At 49.4% G+C, this 22,804-nt stretch overlaps 1 protein-coding gene across 1 annotated transcript in view; it reads left to right on the top strand.

The window, feature by feature from the left end:
• Positions 1-261: 261 nt before the first annotated feature.
• Positions 262-22,804, top strand: part of HPSE2 (heparanase 2 (inactive)) — a 114,064-nt gene continuing 91,521 nt past the window's right edge. The window contains exons 1-3 of the mRNA XM_042790061.1: positions 262-549; positions 1,649-1,806; positions 13,744-13,905. Of these exons, the coding sequence (XP_042645995.1) occupies positions 290-549; positions 1,649-1,806; positions 13,744-13,905 (580 nt within the window). The 5' untranslated portion in view covers positions 262-289. The remainder of the gene's footprint in view (positions 550-1,648; positions 1,807-13,743; positions 13,906-22,804) is intronic.

Below are 22,804 nucleotides of genomic sequence, written 5' to 3'. Positions count from 1 at the left end.
GCTGCGGCGGGCCGGCGGGCCCCGAGCCGAGGGGGTTAAACCAGGAGCCTCCCCTTACCTTCAAAAAGTTAAAAATGTCTGGAGCCTGCATCTCTTAAAGGGGCGGTGCTGGCTGCAAGGAGTCTTGGCACCGGCTGCGAGAAAGGCTGGTCAGGGGCGTGAGTTCCCCTCCACTAGCACCAAAACATTGCAAAAAAAGGCAGAGCGCCCCACACTTTAGATAAGGACAATTAGCCACCAGCGAGCCCCTGCAGACAGCGAGTTAATTAAGGGTTTCCTGCTCTCCGGCATGCCCTGTCCCAGCTCCTGCCCCCCCGGGCTCTTAGCCCTGATGGCACCTGGGCTGGCTCTCATGGCCACCTTCTTGCTGCCCTCCCAGGCCGGGGACAGGAGGGCGCTGCCGGTGGAGAAAGCTCCAGGTGTGAAGGGAAGAACTCTCATTCTCCTTGATGTCAACACCAAGAGCCCTGTCAGGATAATCAGTGAGAATTTCCTCTCCCTGCAGCTGGACCCCTCCATCATTCATGATGGCTGGCTCGATTTCTTAAGGTAAGGCAGGAGCCCCCCGGCGCCCTCCCCACGCCGCCCGCGGGGCGCCCCGCCGCCCAGCCCCGCCGGGCTCCGCGCTGCTGGCGGCGCTTGTTGTGACGGAGGGAGCGAGGCCATGGTTTCCATTAAGATGCACATGTTTGCAATGGAGAAAGCATTTCGGAGACTTATCAGTTATGACTGCAAAAATGTCGTGCTCCCCTCGCTCCAACAACCGCTCCTCTGCAAAAAAAAAAAAAAAAAAAAAAAAAAAAAAAAAAAGCACAACACGGGGCCGAGGCAGCACAGGGATAAAAAAAAAAAAAAAAAAAAAAGGCAACCAAAACCAAACCCAGCAGCAGGAACGGGGCCGCCTGCCGAGCCGAGCCGAGCCTTCCCCAGGTCCCGACGGGCGGAGAGCGGGGTGTCGGCCAGGTCTTCGGAGCCCTCCGCTCCCCGGACTTCCAGCGGGGCGCGGGGGGCAGAGCCGGGCTGCAGCTGCGCTGGGCTCCACCGGCGGTGCGGAGCGGCCGCGGCCTGGAGGCGCTGGGACGGCCAGAAAGCCCTCTCGCTGCTGGGTAAGTCGGGGAGGGAGAGCGGGTCCCCTCCGCACCCCCGCTCCGAGGGTCCCTCCGGCTGCCGCCTCCGGAGAAGGAGCGGGGCGAGGAGGCGGGAAGGCGCGGGCGAAGCGGAGCCGGCCCGGCTCCCGCTTTCCTCCCCTCCCCGGCGGCTCGGCCCGCGGCGCGGTCCCGCGTGGGGCGCTGAGCTGAACGCCTCTGCCTCCGGGACGCCGCTGCACTTGTCCGGGGGGGCGCCCGGTGGGGTTGAGGGGGTGCGGACCGGAGATGGGGAGAGCCGGGTCCCGCCGGCCTCCGGGCCACCGCCGCCACCGCCACCACGGGCGGGGCGGCTCCCCGCTCCCGGGGCCGCGCCGCTCGGCTGGCGCAAAGCCCCGCAGCCGGTGGTACCCTCACCGCGCCGCGCCGGAGGGTCCGCAGGACCCGGGAGGGCAATGGCGGGGTCCCCGAGGCCCGTGGCCGCCGGTCGTCGCCGGTACCGGGGACAGGGAGGGCCCGGCCCGGCCCGCAGCGCCCTCAGCCCCGCTTTCTCCTCTCCCCAGCTCCCGGCGGCTGGTGACCCTGGCGCGGGGCCTGGCCCCCGCCTTCCTGCGCTTCGCGGGCAAGAGGACGGACTTTCTGCAGTTCCACAACGTGAAGAACCCGGCCAAGAGCCGCGGCGGGCCCGGCCCCGACTACTACCTCAAGAACTACGAGGACGGTGAGCGGCGGGGCCGGGGCGGGGGGGCGGGCGCGGCAGCGGGGGGCTGCGGGCACCGGGCGCTCCCGCTCCGCCTGCCCCGCGCTCCCCGCGCCCGGGCGGGGCCGCGCCGGGCACCGGGCGGTGCTGCCGCCGGGCACCGGGCAGGGCAGCCGTCCCCGTGCCCTTTTATTCCCGAGCGGGGGGAGCTCGGCGGAGCCCGCTCGCCCCGTTGCCGGTGGATCCAGCGGATGCCGGCCCCCGAGAACAAAAGGCCGGTACCGGGGAGCGGGGCTTTTCGTATCCCCCTTCGCTCCGAAGCCCCGGGCGGGCAGCGCCGGCCGCAGGGGGGCTTTGTCCCGGCTCCCGGCGGGGACCGGGCACCGCAGCCCCGGGGTGCCCGTGCTCGCACCGCGCCGCGTTTCTCCCGCGGCTCTCGGGCAGCCCTGCCTTTTCCCCGCGGACCCCGGCGCCGTTCCGCGTTTGTCCGCCCGCCGCAGCCCCGGGGCTCCCCGCTGGGCTTGGTCGCGGCTGGGCCGCTCGGTCCCCGGTGCCGGTGCCCATCCGGGGCCGCTCCCCCTCCGGACCACGCTGCCGTCGTAGGTCCTTCGGAAAGTCGCCGCCTGGCCCACGGCTGCCCGCTGCTCCCCTCGTCCCCGCCACCCTGCCCTCCTCCCCTACGCGAGAGGCTTTCACCTTTCGAGGCCCTTAATGCACACAAAGAAACTTCGTAGAAAAGTCAAGGCCAAGTCTCCATCCTCAGGCGTTTATTTAAGAAGCAGAATACCATGTCTGCATGCAAGAATTTATTGACTTTTCTCTTTTGCCTTTTTTTTTAAAAAAAAGAAAAGACCTTTTTTTGTAAGTCATTGAGTAAGGAAAAAAAAAAACAGGTCTTTTTTTTTTTCTTACTCAATGACTTACAAAAATTAGCTGAAGATATTTCCATAAGTAATTTTGAAGGCCAATTAATGCCAGACAGATCCCAGTGGGCAGGTCTGTGGAACAGAGGAAGTTTTCCAGAGATCTAGTCAGCAGCACAGTGCTGAATGGAAAAAGCAGACGCATTTGCCAGTTTTCTGATGGCTCTTGCTCCCACTGTTCCCCCACATAACATCTGATCTCACCGAAATGAATGTCCCTGTATTCTCACATGCAGGCAGGTGGGTAAGTTTGAGTGTTCCATCTTTTGCTTGGTCTCCTAGCTGGAGCAATTCCGTTGTTATTCCTTGTTTTTCTTCTCATAACAAATCTCAGGCAAAGGGTTTGTTGTAAGCTCTGCCTACTGAGATGCACTTCAGGAGAAAATGCTGACCAAACCTGCCACAGCCACCTTGAACAGAAGAAATTAAGTGTGGTGCATAAAATTGCAGATGGGACTCATACAAAACATTTGTAGGAATAAATTTTCCCACTTTCAATATTTCAACAACTTGCAGGAGAGAACTTACACTTATTAAATGTCTTCACAACAGCTTTCATGTTAAGGAAAGACTGAAAGCTTTTTTTTTTTTCTCTTCCAGTTTTCCTTGTGGCAATAAAGTTGAAATGTGGCAGCCCTTCAAAATGAAGCTTCTCATAGAAGTTGTAACCACAGGTCTTAACTTTTCATCACTTAAATGTGGAACAGAATCATTGTGAATGTGGGTGAGGGAAGGAGGGGACACATGTGGTGTGTATCAAGTATTGGTGTAAATCAGAAAGGTGTGGTAAAAGGGATTTCCTGCCTGGAAGCAAAGCTTTCGTACTTGTTCTTAAGATCTGTGTGCAAACTCCAGGGCTAGAGTTGCTAGTAGCTCGCATCTTTTTGTGCTGAGGCTGCATTGAGCGCTTCACTAGAGGGATCCAGTTCTCCAAAATGAAATCCTGATGCCACTGCAACTCTCTGCCCCGCTGTACTGGATCTGAGCAGCCATCTTTTCCTTTCGGAGCACTGGTCTGGTTTTTGTTCCCTCATCTATGGCTCACCCAGGACCTGTGTGGGATCGGGGCATGCACAGACGTGCAAGCAGATGTCCTTGCTGCAAAGAGTTTACAGCCTGAGCAGACAGTGAAAAAAAAAAAAAAAAAAAAAAAAAAATGCAATCGGCACCTGAGTGTGGGGGGAGCCAGCAGGCATCCCGCTAGGTACCCTTCCTCCTCCCCAAGTTACCTGAGGTGGTTGGGGTTGTTTTCCATGTCTGTGGGCTTTTATATGTCCAGCATCTATTTTCCAAAACTTCTTGTCTAAGCTTTAGTGGCACAGGAGTGATTAGCTAAAGTCAGAAAATAATTAAAAAATAAGTCAGTGAATTTCTAAGTCTTGTGCATCACTTTAGTGATTTTTAGTGATGTGAGGAGTGGTGGGTCAGTTATTTTCTGCTTAGAGTGTTTGTCTTTTTGCCGGTTTGCCCTGTGGGAGCACACAGACTCCACGCCCATGACCCCAAGTGCCTGAGCTCTCTTTGCAGCCTCCACAGGTCTTCCCATGCCTCATGTTCCCATGTGGACCATGCATAGTTGGGGAAGGAAGGGCACATCTTATCTTCCTCTCAGCTGCAGCAACTCAATAGGGTGCAGGACTGAGGGCTGAAGGGCACGTGTACAAGACTGTTCAGAGAACTGCAGTTACTAGTGCGTAACTCTGTGAGTGGTGTTCACATCTCAGGCAGCTGCACTCCTCTGCGTGCTCACAGGCCACCCCAGTGTGGCCACCTCGGGCATTCAGACACTCAGCAGCAGCAGTAACAGGACTGCTTTGCAGAATCCTTCATGGATCCTCTGCCCTGTGACCATGCTTGCTGGAGTTTGAATAAAGCTCTGTGCAGGGATCTTTGTGCTGTAAATCCCACCCTGCCACACTATTTCCCTCCACACCAGGTATTCCTCATTGCTGCCTTTGATGTTTTTTTCTATCTCTGTAGAGCTCCACCTTCCTGACAATCAGACCTCCTCAGAGATATTTGCCTTATTCTTTACCCTCCGTTTAAAATTATATTTATTTTCCTTGCAAACTGTTACAGCCCTGCATGCCTCCACTTTCTGAAAATTGCCCTTATCTAGACCTACCTTTGGGTTTATCTGCCCATCTTTTTCCTCTCCTTTCCTCCACAGAGAGCATGGGTGTTCTCTGAGGGTTATAGTAGTTGCTTTTGACTTGTATATAAGATGAAATAAGGTGTTTCCTTTAGGCTTTGGGTCATTCTTTTCTTGTACAAATTCTTCCTGGAAGCACAGACCTGGAAGTATTGTGTAATACCAGGTGTGTACAGCGTCTTTCCTTTGTAACTCCGAACAGCCTCACCCCAGTCCAGACCAGTCATGTTTGGGCAGCAAAGGTAGAAACGTGGTGAGTGATATGTGGTGGCAGCCTGTGATGCCCATGAAGAGGGTGCATGTGGCAACTTGTTTCAGCACTGCTTATAAAGCTGGCACGGCAGTTTCATCACCTGGTGGCAGATTTGTCTGTACCTGACAGAGGAACTTGTAAAAGCAATTGCCTAGGATGAATGGTTCAGGTGAGCCGTGGGGTGTGCAGTCCCTATTGATGGTAGCATGGCTATATGTACCCTCGGAACTGTGCTAAATAGTAGAATGTCATCTAACTAATCTGTTACATTAACACCCCCGGCTGTAGTGTACGTCAGGTGGCTGCCATCCCGTGCAGCCCCTGCTTTGCATGGTCAGACCCAGAGTTCACCCTGTTTGGATGTGGCATTGTCCAGCCTCAGGTCTGTTAGAAACAGAAAACCAGTTTAATGTATGTCAAGCTCTGTGGTACCAGGAGGTGGGGCTGTGCCAGAGACTTTTTGACATTTGGTGATCAAGGGGTGTAACATTTTTAGCCTGAGAGACTTTTCTCTCCCTTAAATGGTGTTTCTCTGTATGTGCCCTGCTGAGTTTGTTTTTCTTCACCAGCTGTGCTGAGAGTTGTGCTTTGTTATCTGGAGATGTGTTCCTCTTCAGCCATAGGCACATGTCTGATCCCTGGGCAGGTAGCAAGGTGTAAGGTCTCATGCTCAGTTTATGTAGTAGACCTGCTTCTCCTTTTGCTGTTGGATTGTCTACTAAGCAATCTGTTTGGCCTGTCCTTTCAACTGCCTCACACATGCCAAGGACTAGTTGGGTCTGAGGAAAGGGACAATAAGAAACATTGGTCTGTCTCCAGGAAAACTGACTTGAGCAGCTCCTTTTTGGAGTAAATGCACAGAGCTATCCACTTGCTCAGGCTGTAGTTGCTGGTACAAAACCTCTTCTGAAGTTGGGTTTGCTAAAACCTGACTTGCATGCTGTCCCAGAGCTTGGTGTTAGAGTGTTATGTGTGGCATGGAGGCCTGGTGTTGGTGTAGCAAGGGGTGCTGAGGGTGCTGTCTCAGAGCCTGAACCTAGAGCCCATTTTGGAAACTTCCTGCTGGTGCTACAGCATGAGTTTGGTGGGCTAAGGTGGAATCTCTTCATCTGCAGGGTGGTCCTCAACTGCCTCTCACCTCAAAGGCACGCTGTCCAGGTTTGGACATCCTGTGGTGTCATAAATATTGCTTAGAGTTTCCCCCTATGCGTACGTGCTGTGAAGGAAAGCTCAAGGATATAAGAGAAGTTACTCATAGTTGGAGTTCTTCAAGATGTGTTGGCCGAAGCACGTGGCTTCTTCATTGTGTCCCTCAGGCTGTGTGTAGACTATTGGGATTGTGTGGCTGAGAAGAGACCAAAGGACGTTTAGCACACACAGCCAGTGTGGCCCTGTGTGGGTCATGGGAGGGAGAGGGGAAGGGGAGCACATATGCATGCTGTCAGTAGTGCGTCAGAAAAGCTGCTGAGCTGAAGTGCATATGGACAACACATTTCAAAAACACTCTCTTAATTGCTGGTAAGTTACTTCCTTCTATTTTGTCTCCTTTTTTGGAGAGGATACTGGGCATCTGGAGAAATGGCCAATTACCACAAAAAACTGGAAAAAGGCATGTTTCTTATGGCTTCCATACTAGTCAGGAGATTTTGCTGTAAAGTGTGGGAAACTTAATATTATGCTGTGTAATCCTGGTGTAATTTTTCCGGATGTCCTTTCAGTCTGGGATCCATTCCTTCAGATGCCTTCAGGTACCTGGCCCTGCATCTGAACCTCGAGATTTGTGCAGCAGTGGGAACGTCATTTCACCCTTGCTGGGTCTGTATTGCACAGGCGGCTTCTAGGATGCTGTGCTTATTGAGTATGTGCAAGGGTGGAGAGGTGATTGCACTTCAGCTGGTTTGGCCGACTGAACCGATTAATGGTGCGTAACCACGGAGGCATAGAGGACAGTGCTGGGAAAGGAAAGGCTGCAGTGAAAGGTGGGACTGCAGCAGCTTCAGCCCTCATCAGATTAAATCATACAAAATGGTGTCCTGAAGGTGGTGAAGCTCATCTCTTGATTCTCTGCCACCAAAAGGGCTGGTCGCCATGCCTTCTTTTTTGCTCCGTGCTGTGTCCCGCTGCTGCTTCCCTTGTGTGGGCTCTGGCATGTTTCTGATCCTCTGCTAAGGCAGCAAAAAACTTTCAGGAAAAAAAAAGGCAACTGTTCTACTGTGAATTCAGTGAGCGGGATCATGAAGGTCATCATAGGGTATGAAGATACCAGAGCTGGAGCAAGGGAGGGTTACTGCCATGTGTCTGGGACTGCCCCTTAGGCTCCACCAGTTCATAAAACATTGCAGCAGTTCATAAAACATTGCTTCTGAACAAAGAACCACCCTGTTGTCCCAGTAAACATGGACAAACAAGTTGTCCTTTATTCAAGGAACGACCTTCTGTTTCTGGTCACCCAGAGCCCCTTTTTTTGTCTGCCTACGTGTCCCTCCACAGTTTAGACATCTGTCCTTTCAGAGCTTGCAGATGAAACAGTTGTTTTTTCACCCTCTCAGTGTTTGAAACACGGGTCATTTGGGAGGGCTGCAGCATTTCAGACATTGCAAGCACTCTGTCCCCAGGACAGGTAGATCCTGTCATGTCCTTCGGTCTTCTGTGATTTGCCAGACCTGGGGTTGCTCCCGTGCCTTGGTGTGAGCTCTGAGGCAGCCTCCTGCTCTCTAGTTCCCAGGAACCGTGACTGCAGGGAAGGAGCTGCAGCCTGCTCTGCCTGGCAGGGATTTCTGTGTAAGGAGCACCAGTGCTTAGTTGTTTCCTCAGAAGTCATGAAGAAAAAAAAAAAAAAAGAGCTGTAGAAGTCACCTTACTCAAGGTAAGGGAGATACAGCCTATGCAGGAGATACTTCCAAAGGTTGCCTGTCTATCTCATTTTTTTTCTTCTGAAATTTAAACTGTTTTACTAGAATCATGCATGAGAATTGCTTTAATAACTGCAGAAAATGGCACAATGAAACAATTAGATCCTTATTTGTTAGCTATTTGCTGGTGTATGGGTGAGATGAAAGACTTCTATAGTTATATGTTTGATTGTTTATAGTAAGCATCCTAAATTCTCAAAAAAACTTTACATACTTTTGCTAGTTCCACACTTCTTTCTATGCTACATCTTCTTATGAATTAAGTGATTCATGCAAAGTTACATGCATGGGGGAAATGCATGTGACTTCTCATATACAACTATAGGTTCTAAATTAGCAGTTGCCATTCAGGGAAAACGTTTTGAATTTATTATGGACTGGTCTCCAAATACATTTAGGGAAGTAACAAGTGAATCCAATGTTAGAAACAGTAGAAAAGAATTGGATAAACTCACTGAGAGCATTCTTATGCTATAAGCAAACTAGGTGATGACGTACTAACCAGTGTAAAGAATATGTATGTATAGAATAGGGTGATGGAAGTGATCAGTCACAGCTTGCAGTCACAGAGATTAGGGTTTTTTTTTTATCTTGGAAAAACTGACTGAAAATATGATAAATGCTGTGAACTCAGTGGCACACAGAGAAGACAATTTGGGAATGATTATTTCCTTGTTTTCATGACACAAGAAATAGGGAGCATCCAGTGGAATTACATATAAAACAAACAAATATGATTTTTTTTTTTTTCTAAATATAGTAGGGAATAACTTGTGGAATTCATTGTCAGGGAACTTTTCCCAACTAAAAGAAAGGAATGATACTAATGTGACAGAAATTTGCCTATTGAATTCAGACATGATGAGGATGCAGTTTCTGACTTGAGAAATCTTCAGGCTTTCTAAATAGAAGTTGTGCTCCAAATTTCACAGTCACTGGGCATTTTATAATAATTTCAGCAGACAAATCTGGCTTTTAAAACATTTAAAAATGTGTTGGTTTGAAAAATAGGTATTTTACAACTTTGACAACCTGTAATTCATCAGTTTTGCCTGGTGACCCATTAAGAATCTATTTAACTTCTGCATTAACACCATTTTCTAATATTCCAATTTTTTAGTAAGAATATTCAGGTTTTGTTAAAATAGTTCTGCTTTGGTTTGTTTGTTTGTTCTTCATTTTAAATTCACCTTCTAAGACTGGAAAGCTGAAGCAAACAGTCCCATTAGGAAGATGGGCAACCTCAGCTTGTTCCAGTGCCGCGGGCGGGCTGACAGTGGCTCTTGCAGGGGTGGTGATGGCTGTGGGCAGCGCTCGCTTCCGCACACACACAGAAAGACGAGTCCCTGCTCTTCTTCACCCTTCCATCACGCATCCCTTTGACCATAACCATATCCCTCTGCCCTGTCCACATAACCCTGGGCCTGTGCCCTCCTCCTTCCATCTTCCAGCCGATCAGCCACAATAGCCTGCGTCTGCCCCGTGATTCCAGTGACTGCTGGAAGGGAATTGCCTGTGGGATGGGCACTTGCACGGAGGCCACGCTGGTGCCGTGTAAATTCCCATGTGCAGAAGCTCGCTCTGGGTCAGGGAAACCCTCCCCAGCAGACAGCTGGGGGCTGTCTCTGTGTGCTGTGTGCCATCCTGGGGGCTTCACAGCGTGGGAGCTCTCTGGCCTGGTACTGACACGGTGGGAAAGGGTTAGTGCAACCCCTCGGCGCATGCAGCTCGCAGAAGGGAACTTCTAGACCATGGCTCATCCTGGGATGGGCATCTTGCCCTGGGATGGGATCGCTGTGCTCGTGTCGCTCCTGAGGGTTTTTTTTTGTTTTTTTTTTTTTTTGTTTTTTGTTTTTTTTTTTTTTTCCTAACTTGTACTTCAAAATTTCCATTGGTAGATGCCGTGACCTCCGTGGGCAGCATGCGTGTGAGCTCTGGAGACGCGCGGATCTCGAAGCGGGACTGAGCAATGCGCAGGCGCTCGGTAACAAAACAGCCTTTGCAAAGCAGCGTCCCCCTCCCGCAGGGGCTCCGCCGCCTGCCGAGGGGCGAGCTGCCGCGGGAGCCCACACCGCCGCCGCTGCCGCCGGCGGTGCTTTCCCCTCCGTGCGCCGGTGCCTGCCGGTGCCTGCCGCCAGCCGCAGCTCACCTGACCGCCACACGGGTGTGCTCCCGCCATACGGCACGGCGGCTGCCGGCCCCGGCGCCGCGGGACCCGGGCCGCCCCGGAGCGCCGCGCCGCCGCGGGTGGGCCCGGCCGTGCCGCCGGCGGAGGCTGAGCTGGCCAGGGTACTGACCCGGCCCGGCACGGCCCGGCCCGGCCCGGCCCCGCGCCGGGCACGGCTCGGCGGGTGCCGTCTTTGGAAAGCATGTGGCATCCTCTGGGGCTCCCACATCTGGAGTTCTTCGTTCGCACTTCTGGCAAGAGCTGCTTGGTTTCGTGTTTTGCTGGGTAGTTGGTTTCTAATTTGTGGTGGTTCGGTTGTTTTTTATTTATTTATTTACTTATTTATTTTAAATTATTGTTTTTTGTTGGCTGTGAGTGTCATAGAACAGAATCACAGAATGGTTTGGTTTGGAGAGGACCTTAAAGATCATCTAGTTCCAGTCCCCCTGCCAGGGGCAGGGACACCTTCCACCAGACCAGGCTGCTCAAAGCCCCGTCCAACCTGGCCTTGAACCCTTCCAGGGAGGGGGCAGCCACAGCTTCTCTGGGCAACCTGTGCCAGTGTCTCACCACCCTCACAGTGAAAAACTTCTTCCTTATATCTAATCTAAATCTACCCTCCTGCAGTTTAAAACTGTTACGCCTCATCCTATCCCTACACTCCCTGATAAAGAGTCCCTCCCCATCTTCCCTGTAGCCCCCTCTAAGTACTGGAAGGTCACTATAAGGTGTCCATGGAGCCTGCTCTTCTCCAGGCTGAAAAACCCCACCTCTCCCAGCCTGCCCTTGTAGGTGCTCCGGCGCCCTGATTATCTTCGTGGCCTCTTCTGGACCCACTCAAACAGGTTTGTGTCCTTCTTGTGTTGGGGACCCCAGAGCTGGACACAGGACTCCAGGTGGGAGTCTCACAAGAGTGGAGTAGAGGAGGAGAATCCCCTCTCTTGACCTGCTGGCCACACTTCTCTTGATGCAGCCCAGGATATGGTTGGCATTCTGGGCTGCAAGTGCACGTTGCTGGCTCACAGTCAGTTTTCCATCCACTAACACTCCCAAGTGCTTCTCAGCAGGGCTGTTCTCGATCCACTCATGACCCAGCCTGTATTTGTCCTGGAGCTCCTGCTCAGGGTCTGCCCTGTCCAGCACCTCCTGGGGTACCCTTCTCCTTGTGTCTTTCTCTTTTCTGTTTCAGTCTTTAATATTTGAGGGCTGCAGGCTCCTTGCTGGCTGTTTCCCCTGAGTTTCTCTTGATGAGATTTTCCCTGAGCCTCCAGAAGCTGTGGCTTGCCACCCCTCTTCACTCAGTGCTGCTGGTCCAGACGAGTGGCACAAAGGTGTCTCCTCCCCTGCATCGAGTACATCATGGTGGTGTCTGGATGACCAGGCACTGAGTTCTTCGGGGAGCTCCATATTCCAGACATCTGCCCACTGTTTAAGCTGGATCTATAATGAATGTGGGGTCCACCTCCATTTTTAGGTTTTGTACAATTTTGTTGGGTCCTTCATCAGTCTGGGAAGCCAGGACCTTACGTGTCTTGCCTCTGCTTCTGAATGTCTGCAGTAGCAGCTCTGACAACCCCATGAAGATGACTGCCAGATAATTCCTCCACTTTCTGTGCCCTGCATGCCTTTTCTCAGACTCTCCCAGGGATTTATGTGAATATGACTTGACTTCCTTGTGCTAATCCCCATCACAGCAGCTCCCTCAGCTAGGGACAGACTCCAAACACACTGCTCTTGCTCCCCATTTCTGGGACTGGTCCCCTGGGTCTGCCTTTTGTCCCCAGACCCTGCTGTCAGTGCACACAGGGCCTCCTTGATGTGTTTTCTGCCATTTTGCCTTGGGGGTGGGGGTTGTAAAACGGTTGCATTCAGTTCTGTAGAAAAGGAAATCCATCACCCTGGGAGGATGAATGACTGTTCATGAGCTCCAGGTGCCACAAGTAGCTGTAGCAATAGCCTTTCTGGTGTGGGAGAGTGCTAAGGTTGTGTTTCTCAGTCTTCAGTTCTCCAAATATCGCACACAACAGGGATTCAGGATTGTATCATTTATTAGTTGGACAGAGTTTGGGTAGGCCCACATCTTGCACAGTGTCTACCTAAGAGGTTGTCCTTTACTACAGATGACAGGTGCTTTAAATGACATTGCTGTTCTGAGCAGTCTTTTTTAGGCAGGCTTTAGAGAAGCCGTATTAGTTGCAAACTATGCAATGAAGAGACAGAGCACAGCCTGGGCAAGACAAGTGTAGTGACTCCAGGATGAGGCTCAGAGACAGAAAGATAATGTGGCTTCCAGTCCTCCACCCCACTCTTGAAGGGAGTTCCCTGCCAGCCCAAGACATAGCAGAGCTTTGAACCTAGGTTTGCTGAACCTGAGATTTGACACCTTGAAGGACAGGAGTGTGACTGTTGGAAACGTCTTCGGTGTTCCTTGACTGGAACTGGACAGTGTATGTGGAGCAAGATGCAACTCTCTTCTGACAATAAGCTCATTCAGCAGCTTCTAGCTATATGGGAATTGAACCAAGCTGGAGAGTGTATGTGGAACAAGACATGACTCTCTTCTGACAGTAAGCCCCTTCAGAAACTTCTAGCTAGATAGGGATTCAACCAAGCAAAGCACAACCTCATGATGCAAAGGGTGACCTCATGCAATGTGGTGGAAGAACTCCAACTTCCATCCTTCCTTATCAGTGCTGGCTGCCTAAAGTTTTGTAAGAATTAGACACAGCATATGGTGCCTGTGGATCTGAGCATGTTACAGAATTTATTTAACTCAGAAAGGGACCTTGCAAGGACTAGTTTTTACCACTCTCCTCCTGTTTGGACTGGACACATCTTACTTGATTCTTCTCTGCCCTGCTACCCCCATCTTTCCATTTCCCCAGCAGGTGAGTAGATCTAGGAGAGGGAATATCATATATTTATTTCACAATATGATTTATAAAATGCTCATATGAAGATAAAACAATTGTTAAATAATCCTCCTGCATCCTGAATTGAATGTCAGGAGTTAGAAGGGTACAGAGATCTGTTCAAAGAGTCATAAGCCATGCTGACCTAAGTCTACCTGTGATAGCTGCAGTGAGGATAAACAAGGGGAGAACAAGCCTTCTTCCTCACCTCTTTGACAGGCAAGGATAAATGGAAGCCAGGGGTCACCAGGATGGGATTTAGTCTTTTCTCATTATTTAGTGTCAAACACACCAGTAATAGGGTCGTAATAAAAATGTTGGGAGACTTTTGCACTTTCCTGCAAGGGAGGGGTCATCATTGTAAGACATTAACTGCTAGGCAGGTGAAGGATGGAAGGGGTGTTAGGTGGTGTGAGCATATTGAAGTAAGTGCCTTGAGCTTTCTGTGGGAGAAAAGGAGACTTGAGCAGAGGAGGTTCATTGGATAGGTGGATCCAAGGGCTTGGACCCTTTCTTGGGGTTGCTCGTGCTGAGTGATGGTTGTGTGGCTGTCGTGTTGGCTGGTGCTGATCCAAGCATGTGGTGAAAATGAAAGCTGAGGTTTGGCCATCTCCCTTTTTTCTTTCCCTTTTGCTGTAGACATTGTTCGCAGCGACATTGCCCTGGATAAGCAGAAAGGCTGTAAGATCGCCCAGCATCCTGACATAATGTTGGAGCTACAGAGGGAAAAGGCAGCTCAGATGCACTTGGTTTTGTTAAAGGAGCAGTTTTCAAACACATACAGCAACCTCACATTAACAGGTAAGGCTGCAAGACCAGCTCTGGAGCCAGGAGTTGGGGCTAGTTCTTGCTAACTCACAGGTGTGTTAAAACCCTCGGGTGCTTCACCTCTGTATGAATCAGCATCTCTCTGGCTGCCTCTGTTTCGTACCAAGATTACTGGGTACTGGGAGGGAAAGGACTTGCAGGAACTCGTGGTGGACTCATAAGGCCTCTGCAGCTGGCACCTACGCAGGCACTCCAGATTTGGTGCCCCTGGACAGAATGTTTTCTACGGTCTGACCTAAGCAGAATACCATGGCACGTGAAGTGCTAGAGAAATCTCCCTGCTAACTGTTCACGTCGATGGGGCTGCAGCAATTACTAAATTTGGAGTCCTTTAAGCTGCAGCTGATTTTTTTTTCTTTCCAGAGCATGCACTTTGTGTGAACCCAGTAAATATTAAAGAGCAAATATAAAGGGATAATGGCCCAGACAGAGATGAGAGGATACTCTTTTTCTGGCAACTGTTTGTATTATCCAGAGAACAGAATCTCAAAGGATGGAGGAGACTGCCACATTTTGGATACACATTTAACGGTGCTTGTAAAGGACTGATGTCTTCAGGCAGTGAGTGGGCCGAAGGATGGGATCCCAGCAGCCAGCAGTGTCCTTTCATAGCTGTTCTTCTTATCACTACAGCTGGATGAGTCACAGACGATGGGAAGGAGGAAGAGACTAATAAATCAAACAAGATCTCTTTCTCCTCTTGCTGGGTCCCTTTCCTGTGAAAGGCAGGGAGGCATCTGATTTTTATGGGAGGGAGGGCCCCATGCTCTGGCTGGGGAGGAGGTGCCAAGCCCCATGGTGGCCTTCCCCTGCTGCTGGGCTGGGAGAGGCAAGAAGGGCCTGTGCAACTTCCCCACCTCTGCTGCCATCACTAATTCAGTGTCCAGCCCCTGCCTTGAAGCCAGCGTGGGTCTGTGTCCTCGCCAGTGCAGCAGTGAGCTCTGGCTGTTCTGGGGACACTGGCTGTACTGGACTGCTCGAGGACCCCACAGAGGTGGGGTGGCAATAGCAGGGCTGGCAGAGGGCTCAGCCCAGGGGGCCAGTGGGCATCAGGGCCATGAGTGTGGTTGAATCGCATCATTCCTGAAAGCCCAGCATTTAAATGGGATCCTCAGAGCCGTTTCTCATTCTCTGTAATGTAATCCACTTGGCTGTTTATTCCCAGTACAACTGCTGGAATCAACATTGTCAGCTTTTCCCCTGACAACTTGCTTACTTTCCACTAAACAAACTTCCCTTGAGAAGAGAAGCTGCTCTCCCCTATCCTCCTTCCATTGCTGCTTCAAAAGCTCTCCGGCATTGCTCACATTTTTTACAGAACCTGCAGAGCAGAGGTGCTACCTGGTTATCAGCTCAGCTCTTAGCCTTTCCAAGTGTGTTTACAGGATAGTTCAGAAGGTTTTAGCTCTAACTCTCCAGGGGGGAGAGAGCAATTTCACTGGAATATTACCTAAAGAACTATTTTAATGTCCTTTAACTCCCTTTGAATGTGAGCAGAGCAACTTCATAATTGTTATGAAGTTTAATCTTTTATTTCATAGACATAGTCTGAGAACATGGATTCTAGACAGCTAAGCATAATATTTAACTGGAACTCTACTAACTTGTGTAAATATTTCCCTTCTCTGTGATGGATCTGGTGTTTGGGGTGGGCAGAGGGGGTTGTACATCTGTTACAGAAGGGCATTCCTTACCTTCAAAATTCAATCAGCCAGAGTTTGCTTGAGGACTTCTTTTTGTTCTGCGTAGTGGTTTTGTACAGTGCTGTAGGGAGTCCCCAGGTTGTGAGGCGAGGTGCAGGAGCAAGGATCCAGATCTGGTTTAGGGAGGGACAGTGGAGGACTGAGTTTGCAGGGATGGAGTATCCAGGGGACCCCTGAGAACAGGGTTTCCTCCTGGCGGTCTGTATCCAGGAGTCACTTGGCCTCATGCAGTACATGTAACTGTGGATGAGCCTAGTGTCCAGCCTAGGCTGGGGGAGTATTCAACCCCACACCTCTGTGTAAGAGGGGCTCCTACTACTGCTAGTTCTTGCAGCATTTTAATTTTACCAAAGAAATTGAAATGGAGTCTCTTGCCCAAAGTCACGTGAGAATAAAGGTGCTTTACGATGGGATAGCTACACTAGGAGAGCCTGGGAGTAGAAATACCACTGTGAGGCATCTTTATTCCTGTGCTATTACCACTACCACTGTAGTGATTTGGATAAAAAGTTCCCTTCTCTTCCTCCTTCTCCCGGATGACATAGTTATATGAACAACTTGAAAGACTATGGATCAGGCCTCCCACACTGCCTGCAAGTGTGGGCAAATGATATTGCCATCAAACTTCCATGCAGTATCCTCATGGCTTTAAGAATGAAAGCTCCTAGAGTGCAGGGAGTGTGATTCTGTAGTCCCTGTGGCATCAGTGTAAATCAGGGGCTTTTTCAAATCTATTCACCAGTTTCACATGGTTCCCAGCGTACTCCTTATCTCAGCGATCAGGCAGGGTTGTGCTTTTGCACTGGGATTTAAGCTGCTCCCAGCAGCAGGTACCTCCAAGGTAAGAGGGTGTCTTAAAATTAAATGTGTTTTTTTTTGTGCTAAGACACAACTGAGACTGAGTGAAACCAGGCAGTCTTTCTGGCTTTCGTTCCTCCAGGAACACATGTTAGACTCTGGCTTAGGCCACTTCAGTTTCTCTAGGCAAGTACGAGCTTTCCTCAGCTCCTGTCTGCAGGCTTTCTCTTGCATCTTGCATTTGCTTTCTGTACGTGATCTTCCTAGGCTTACCGAGCCTACCTCATGGAGATGAATGATAGTCTTTGATCTGTGAAAGTACTATTTAAATACTGTATAATGTTTTGAGGCTTATTAATCTTTGCTGCTTCCCCCTTGGTGCTCAGAGATAGGTATCTTGTTTCACAGATCAGTGTCTCCGATGCTCTCAGGTGAGCCTGTGGTAGAGCAGGGGGAGAGTGCACAGCATTGCCTGCTCTCCTCTGGAAACCAGTGCTCTCTCAGCTCAGCCGTGATGGGATGTGGGGGGGAGGAGGAATCTTTCCCTAGAAACACTTCTCTGCTCTTCGCCAGTTGAGTTAGGTGGAGGAAGCAGCGATTCTTTTATGGCTTGTGTCAGCTGGAGTAGAAGTTGCAGTTGTCACAGCAGGCTCCCCTCCTTTGCAGCCCTCAGGAGAAATGTCCAGGTGACAGTAAGGTGATTTTGGAGCTGCGGGGTGAATGCACAGCATTGGGCTGGCAGCAGGTGGGGTGTGAGGAACTGCCCAGGGCAGTGGAGACACAATGTTTGTGCAGTTTTTAGGGAGGGAGGTTGTGGGGAGTGGGGCAGAAACAGGCAGATAGATTATTTGATGGATTAAATCTGAATCCTTCCATCTGTGGTACCAGTTTGGGCTGGGTTAATGTACTGCATTTGTACTTTAAGAGTCTGGATATCCACAGGTTTCTGCACACTGCTGTTAAGTAAAGCCTGTTAAACCCAGTGGAAGAGGGAGTTGCTCAGGTCAATAGACATAAGTGAAAAACTGTCCCCTCCTGTATTTACATGAAGTATTAAGTGAAACTGAGCTTCCCAAGATACAAGTATGAACATAAATTTCCCTCTAGGAGTTCCCATCCTGAGGAAACAAAATAGTGCCCTACTTCTCATTCTGAACAGTGGAGAAGTGTCTCTTCTTTCTGCTCCATCTTCTGCCTAAAGCTACAATGCAGATCACTGCATCCAGAGACTAGCGATGACAGCTCTCTGACCAGTCCCACCACACCATATCTGCACTGAAAAGCCAGTGAGGAGACCACAGGATGTGTGGTGGGAGCCCTCCACCCTGTCTCACCATGCCACACAGCCTCCAAAAGCAGTGGTTAAGGGAGGAGACCCTCCCCACAGGGTACATAATGCTTCCAGCTGACCCTCTGTGGTCCCACCCTGCTGAGTGCATTAGCAGAACATCTCTTCCAGCTGCACCGAGAGAGACTTGGGGGGATTAAAATCAGGTAGGAGCTGCCAGGAACAAAGCTGAGAGCTGCTGAAGAGTGCATTTCACTGTCTGTCCAACATTGCAATCAGGTGTTTTACAGTGGCATCCAATTACCCACATTAAGGTCATTAGATAACTTAAACTCTGCCATAACTAGTTGTGAGTGTTATATGAGGCTTTCCTTGGAAAAGCCTACTTCTGGAGATGTTAGCAGCCAAGCAGAAACCCTCTTCATCCAGGGTAAGTAGTATGGGTGTGTGAGGTGGTGGTGATGGAGGATGCACACCAGCTTTTCCTGTGTGGGGATGCATAATGGTGGGATGAGCGGAGCAAAGCAGAGTGTGGTGGAGCACGGTGTGCGTGTGCCTACTGCAGAGCAGCTGTGTTTGGGGGGGTACAGAGCAGGGATGGGGGCAGTGTTCCTGCATGAAGAGCTTAGAAGTGAGCAGCTGCCCTGCAGAAATATTTTTTTCCCTTCTCCCTTGTAAAGAGCAAGAGCCACAGTTGTGCTTGTTCCTTGTCAGGGAATCACACAGCTCAGGACAAGCACCTGTGACATTTGTGTTTCTTGTACTTGTGAACCTCCCCCAGTGATTTTGAAATTCCTGCTGAATGCTGTGGCTCTGGGAGATGGTGGTGCTGGAGCAGGATGTGTCTGCAGGGCCTGGGACCCATCCCGTGGGGTGCTGGGTGTGGAGGGGACCATGGGTCAGAGGCTGCCCTTGTGAGAGGGTCTGTGCAAAGAGCAGGGCGTGGAGCTGGGTGTGCTTTGGTGCCTGTGCTGTGCTGCCAGACAGGAAGGCTGCTTTGCTTGGTTTTGCCGGAGTTTTCCCCAGATGTATGGTTTTATCCCTAGTTACAACTAACTCCGTGGTCTTGGAGCGGGGGCCACCTTGTGAGATGGGACCTGGGAGGGCTGTTGCAGAGGTAAGTGCAGCTTTCATTCCTTTTTGGCAGCTTGTTTGGGATCAGCAGCCTAAACATCCTGTGGTCTGCACAGCAGCGATACGTATCATAGTTGTTTTACTGGGTGCTGCACCAGGGTGGTCTGCACTGTGCTTGCTCTCCAGCTTTCCTTCAAGGAGACTTCTCGCTGGGGCTGTGTAACAGGCCTGTGAGTGGCTTTTAGATCAGGCTGTCTGCCCTTCTGTTCATCGTGGCCCCTTACGTTATACACATTATCCACAGCATTGTACAAAATAGATCTGAAAAGGACCTCAAGAGGGCATCTTCTAGCCTTTTCCGTGACAAATCAGCTGTACCTGGTCTCTGCTTGGGGAAAGGTGTATAAGGAGAGGCAATATCTGTTATGTGACCAGCTGATACACTTGGAAAAACAGACGAACTTTTGGGGACTCAAACTCTTTTTTGGGGCTGAAGAAGAAAAAGCAGCATTCAAAGCTAAATATACAATGAAAATAATTACTCTGTCTCCTTGATTAGCACAACTGGGGTACAGATGGAGAAGTCATGTCAGCAAGGGGAAGACAATCATGTCATCAGTTCCTATGGGAAAGAGAGAGGGAGAAAAAACTGCTGTGAAACACTGGGGGGTTTCCTGGGACAAAGGGACCAGAAAAATTGTAATATGTCATTAAAACCATATCTGTACTGAGCCCATAGTTAATGACCAGCAGAGTTGCTGGGTCCCTTTTGAGGATGGTTTGCAGGTGTCTTCTGAGGCCTCGGGATCAGAATTGAGGAGACTGTGCTGGGAAAAATAAACCATGGAAAACAATCTCTTGTAACTGAGTATTTTTGTGCCATTATCAGTTGTTTATATGAGCTCATTCTGAAGCACACTGGCTGTTTGTTTTCACTACACAGCTTTGTGAGGGCGTTTGGTGTGTAGCTGAAATCTGTTGTGTTCCTGGGCATGTCTGTTTAAAGCCAGCAGGTTGTTGGGGCTCGGTGGCCAGGCACCAGCACTGTCCCGGTTATGGGGATGTCACTGTAAACTCATTGAAATGATGTGGCTTTATCCTTGTCCTTAAACCTTCTGTGATGGGAGTGATGTACCCTCCCTCACCAATCGGCTCTAGGGTGTAATTATCTATATCGTGATGGAGTTGGTGTTTTTAAAATCTGTCTCAATTTAAGCCCATTACGGCATGTCCTCTCCCCGTGGACATGGAAAGCAGCTTACAGCACTCCTCTCCTCTTTGCAGAAATCTTTTACATATTTGAGGCTTGTTATCATGTTTCCCTGAAGGCTTTTGTTCTCTACACTGAACAACTGCCTTTCGTTTGCTCTTTACTCATGGCCATGTTATTTTCAAGTTGAATGACACATGCGTGGTTGATTCTGCCTCTTGAGGTCCCTTTCAGCCCTCTTTAAAATTTTTAGTGGTTCTGTGTTTTGTTGGGGTCCCTTGGGCTCTCTCCACTTAGTCTGGGCTGGTTTTGAAGCGTGTTGCCTTGAAATGAGCCCAGTACTGTAGCCGAGGCCATTCTTGCCTGAGAAGAGTAGCAGGGTTATTTCATGTACCTTGTGCATGACACTCCTATCTGTATACCCCTGTATAATAATGGATTTTTTTGGTACAGTGTTGCTTGTTCGTGCCTGTACTTTTGTGTACTGTTTCCCAACCAGCTGTACATTCCCCATATGGAATTTCATCTAGGCTCTATTTTCCTAATATTCTAATTAAAATGTTATGTGAAACTGGAGGTAATGCCTTGCAAAAGTAAAGGTATAGAACATCTGTTGCCTCTATCTCACATACGAGACCCTTTTGCTCTGTCAAAGAGAACACAGGTTGCCTTCACATGGCAGGGCTATTGCTTCCAGCCCTTCCTTGCAGATGGATTGTTTGATGATTTGTTTCAAATTTTTTCCAGGAATTGAAGTTATGTTGACTGGCCTGCAATTTCCTTGATTTCTCAACTTGTTGAATATAGCCACTATATTTGCCTCTTTCCAGTCTTTTGAAACCTCATTTGTCTTCCAGAAATTCCCGGAGATAGGCTGAGGTCCATCAGCAACTATTTGAAAACATCAAACTTCAGTACTCTTCATTCTGCTCATGCACTACTGTACCTCACGCTTTTACTCTACTGCTTTTAATTGCATTAACTTTGTGGGTTTAGTTACCCTTTTTCGCGAAGTCTGAATCAACAAAAGCATTAAACATTTCAGCTTTAACTCTGAGTTGTTGGCTATTGTGAAATTGTGTCCCAATTTATACCTCTTTGCTTCCTGAGACAGCTGTGAGCCAAACCCCTGGGATTCCCCACCTCCTCTTACCCTAATTAGTAGTTTTACAACTCGTTGTATGCTGACTGCATGTGTGTGTGTGAGAGAGGTCATGAAGGTGAATCTCTTTTTCAGGTGACACTCTCTAGTCTGTTAAGCAACACTTTGGCTTTCTCATTATCTGATTTGGTTATTGCTTTTGTAACTGTGGGGAATGTGGCTTCTTATGATGTGTTCAGTATTTATTAAATTCAATTTACCGTCTAATTTAACTAGTCTCACAAGAGAAGATATTTTATAAATTGTGCATCTTATAATTAGCAATTATATGTACATTATAATACGTAATGTCATTACCAGAACCAGCCAGTTCTGGGTGCTGTGTAGAGAATAAAGAAAACACATAAACCTAACAGAAAACAGATTTCGGTGAAAGGGGGGGAGGGCTGACATGCACTAACAGCTTTGGAAGGGCTTGTGGCGTGTTCAGTGGCATAAACCAATCTATTAACCTTTTCTCCCTGCTCAGGAGGTGATGAACTCTTTGGTCTGCCTCTTCCCACTGATGTAGTTATCAAATGTCTCCTCGTTACCGCTGGTGATCCCTGCTGTGAGCCGTTTCTGTTGAACACTTGGCTCTTTCGCTCTGTCCCTCTCTCCTGGTGCCGTTCCTTTCTGCTCATCTGCATCAGCCTGATGGGGTTTCCATTTCTCCTTCGTGTGCTGCAAGCCATGGAGGAGTCTGTGATTTACCCTTATTGTAACCCCACACTAAGATAACTTGCATTTGTTCCCTTATCTTGCTGTGTCTTTACAAAACACCATCTTTACTGAACTCCCTTTTTATTCTACACAAAAACTCACTTGCCAACCCTCTGAGTTTACTGAAGAAAAACAGTTACTTTGTCCCTACAAAGCACTGATTTTTATTCTGCTGCTATTTTCCCTTCTATTCCTAACCAGGTACAAATGCTCATTTCTGGCTCCCTCCCCCACAGTACTTTCCATCTTTGTAGTTTTTCCCTTTTTTTCTCTATTGATGAGAATCAAATATTGAGGAGCCTCCTTCTTAGTTTTTCTCCTGTCTCTTCTTTCAGAATTTTTTTCCTCGGTGCATTCTGGGAACTTGATGCAAGGCTGTGTCTGTCTTCCTTTCCCAGCAAATGTGTGGGCAGTTAAAGGTCCCTAATTACCATCGGGTTCTGTGTTTCAGATGCTCCCAATAAGCCTGTGCTTCTGATCTCCCTGATTTTGTAGCCTAAAGCAGACCCCCAGCGTGCCAGTGTCTGGGCTCCTTCCACTCTTACGTTACACAGAGGTTTTTATACCTGCACTTTGTACTACTGAATGTCACCCCTGGCTTTTATGCTGGGCCCCAAGATCATGCAGACCGTCTTGTGTGATGTTTATTGTCCTCTGTTGTGCTGATAATAATTTTCCTCTTTGTCAGCATTGCGCTTAACTCTGACTTTCAACACCTGGATCTCACAGGTTAGAAGCCCCCCTCCCCCCATGCTGGTGTAATGCCTACAAGCAGCAGCTGAATCTTGTGGATTTTCCTCTTTTGTAAGCTGAATAGATTTGGCTCCTTAAGCTTCACTTTGCCAAAGTCTCTTTCTAGCTCCTCCTTTGTCCTGTGGCCGTGCAGGACAGACTTATCCATCCTGGAGAGATGAGCTCTATATTGTTTTCCCGTA

This window comes from Tyto alba, unplaced genomic scaffold, assembly GCF_018691265.1.
Source record: "Tyto alba isolate M040663 unplaced genomic scaffold, T.alba_DEE_v4.0 Super-Scaffold_1, whole genome shotgun sequence".
Classification (NCBI taxonomy): Eukaryota; Metazoa; Chordata; class Aves; order Strigiformes; family Tytonidae; genus Tyto; species Tyto alba.
The sequence above is the reverse complement of the archived record's forward strand: the minus strand, read 5'-3'. Positions and strand labels throughout refer to the sequence as shown.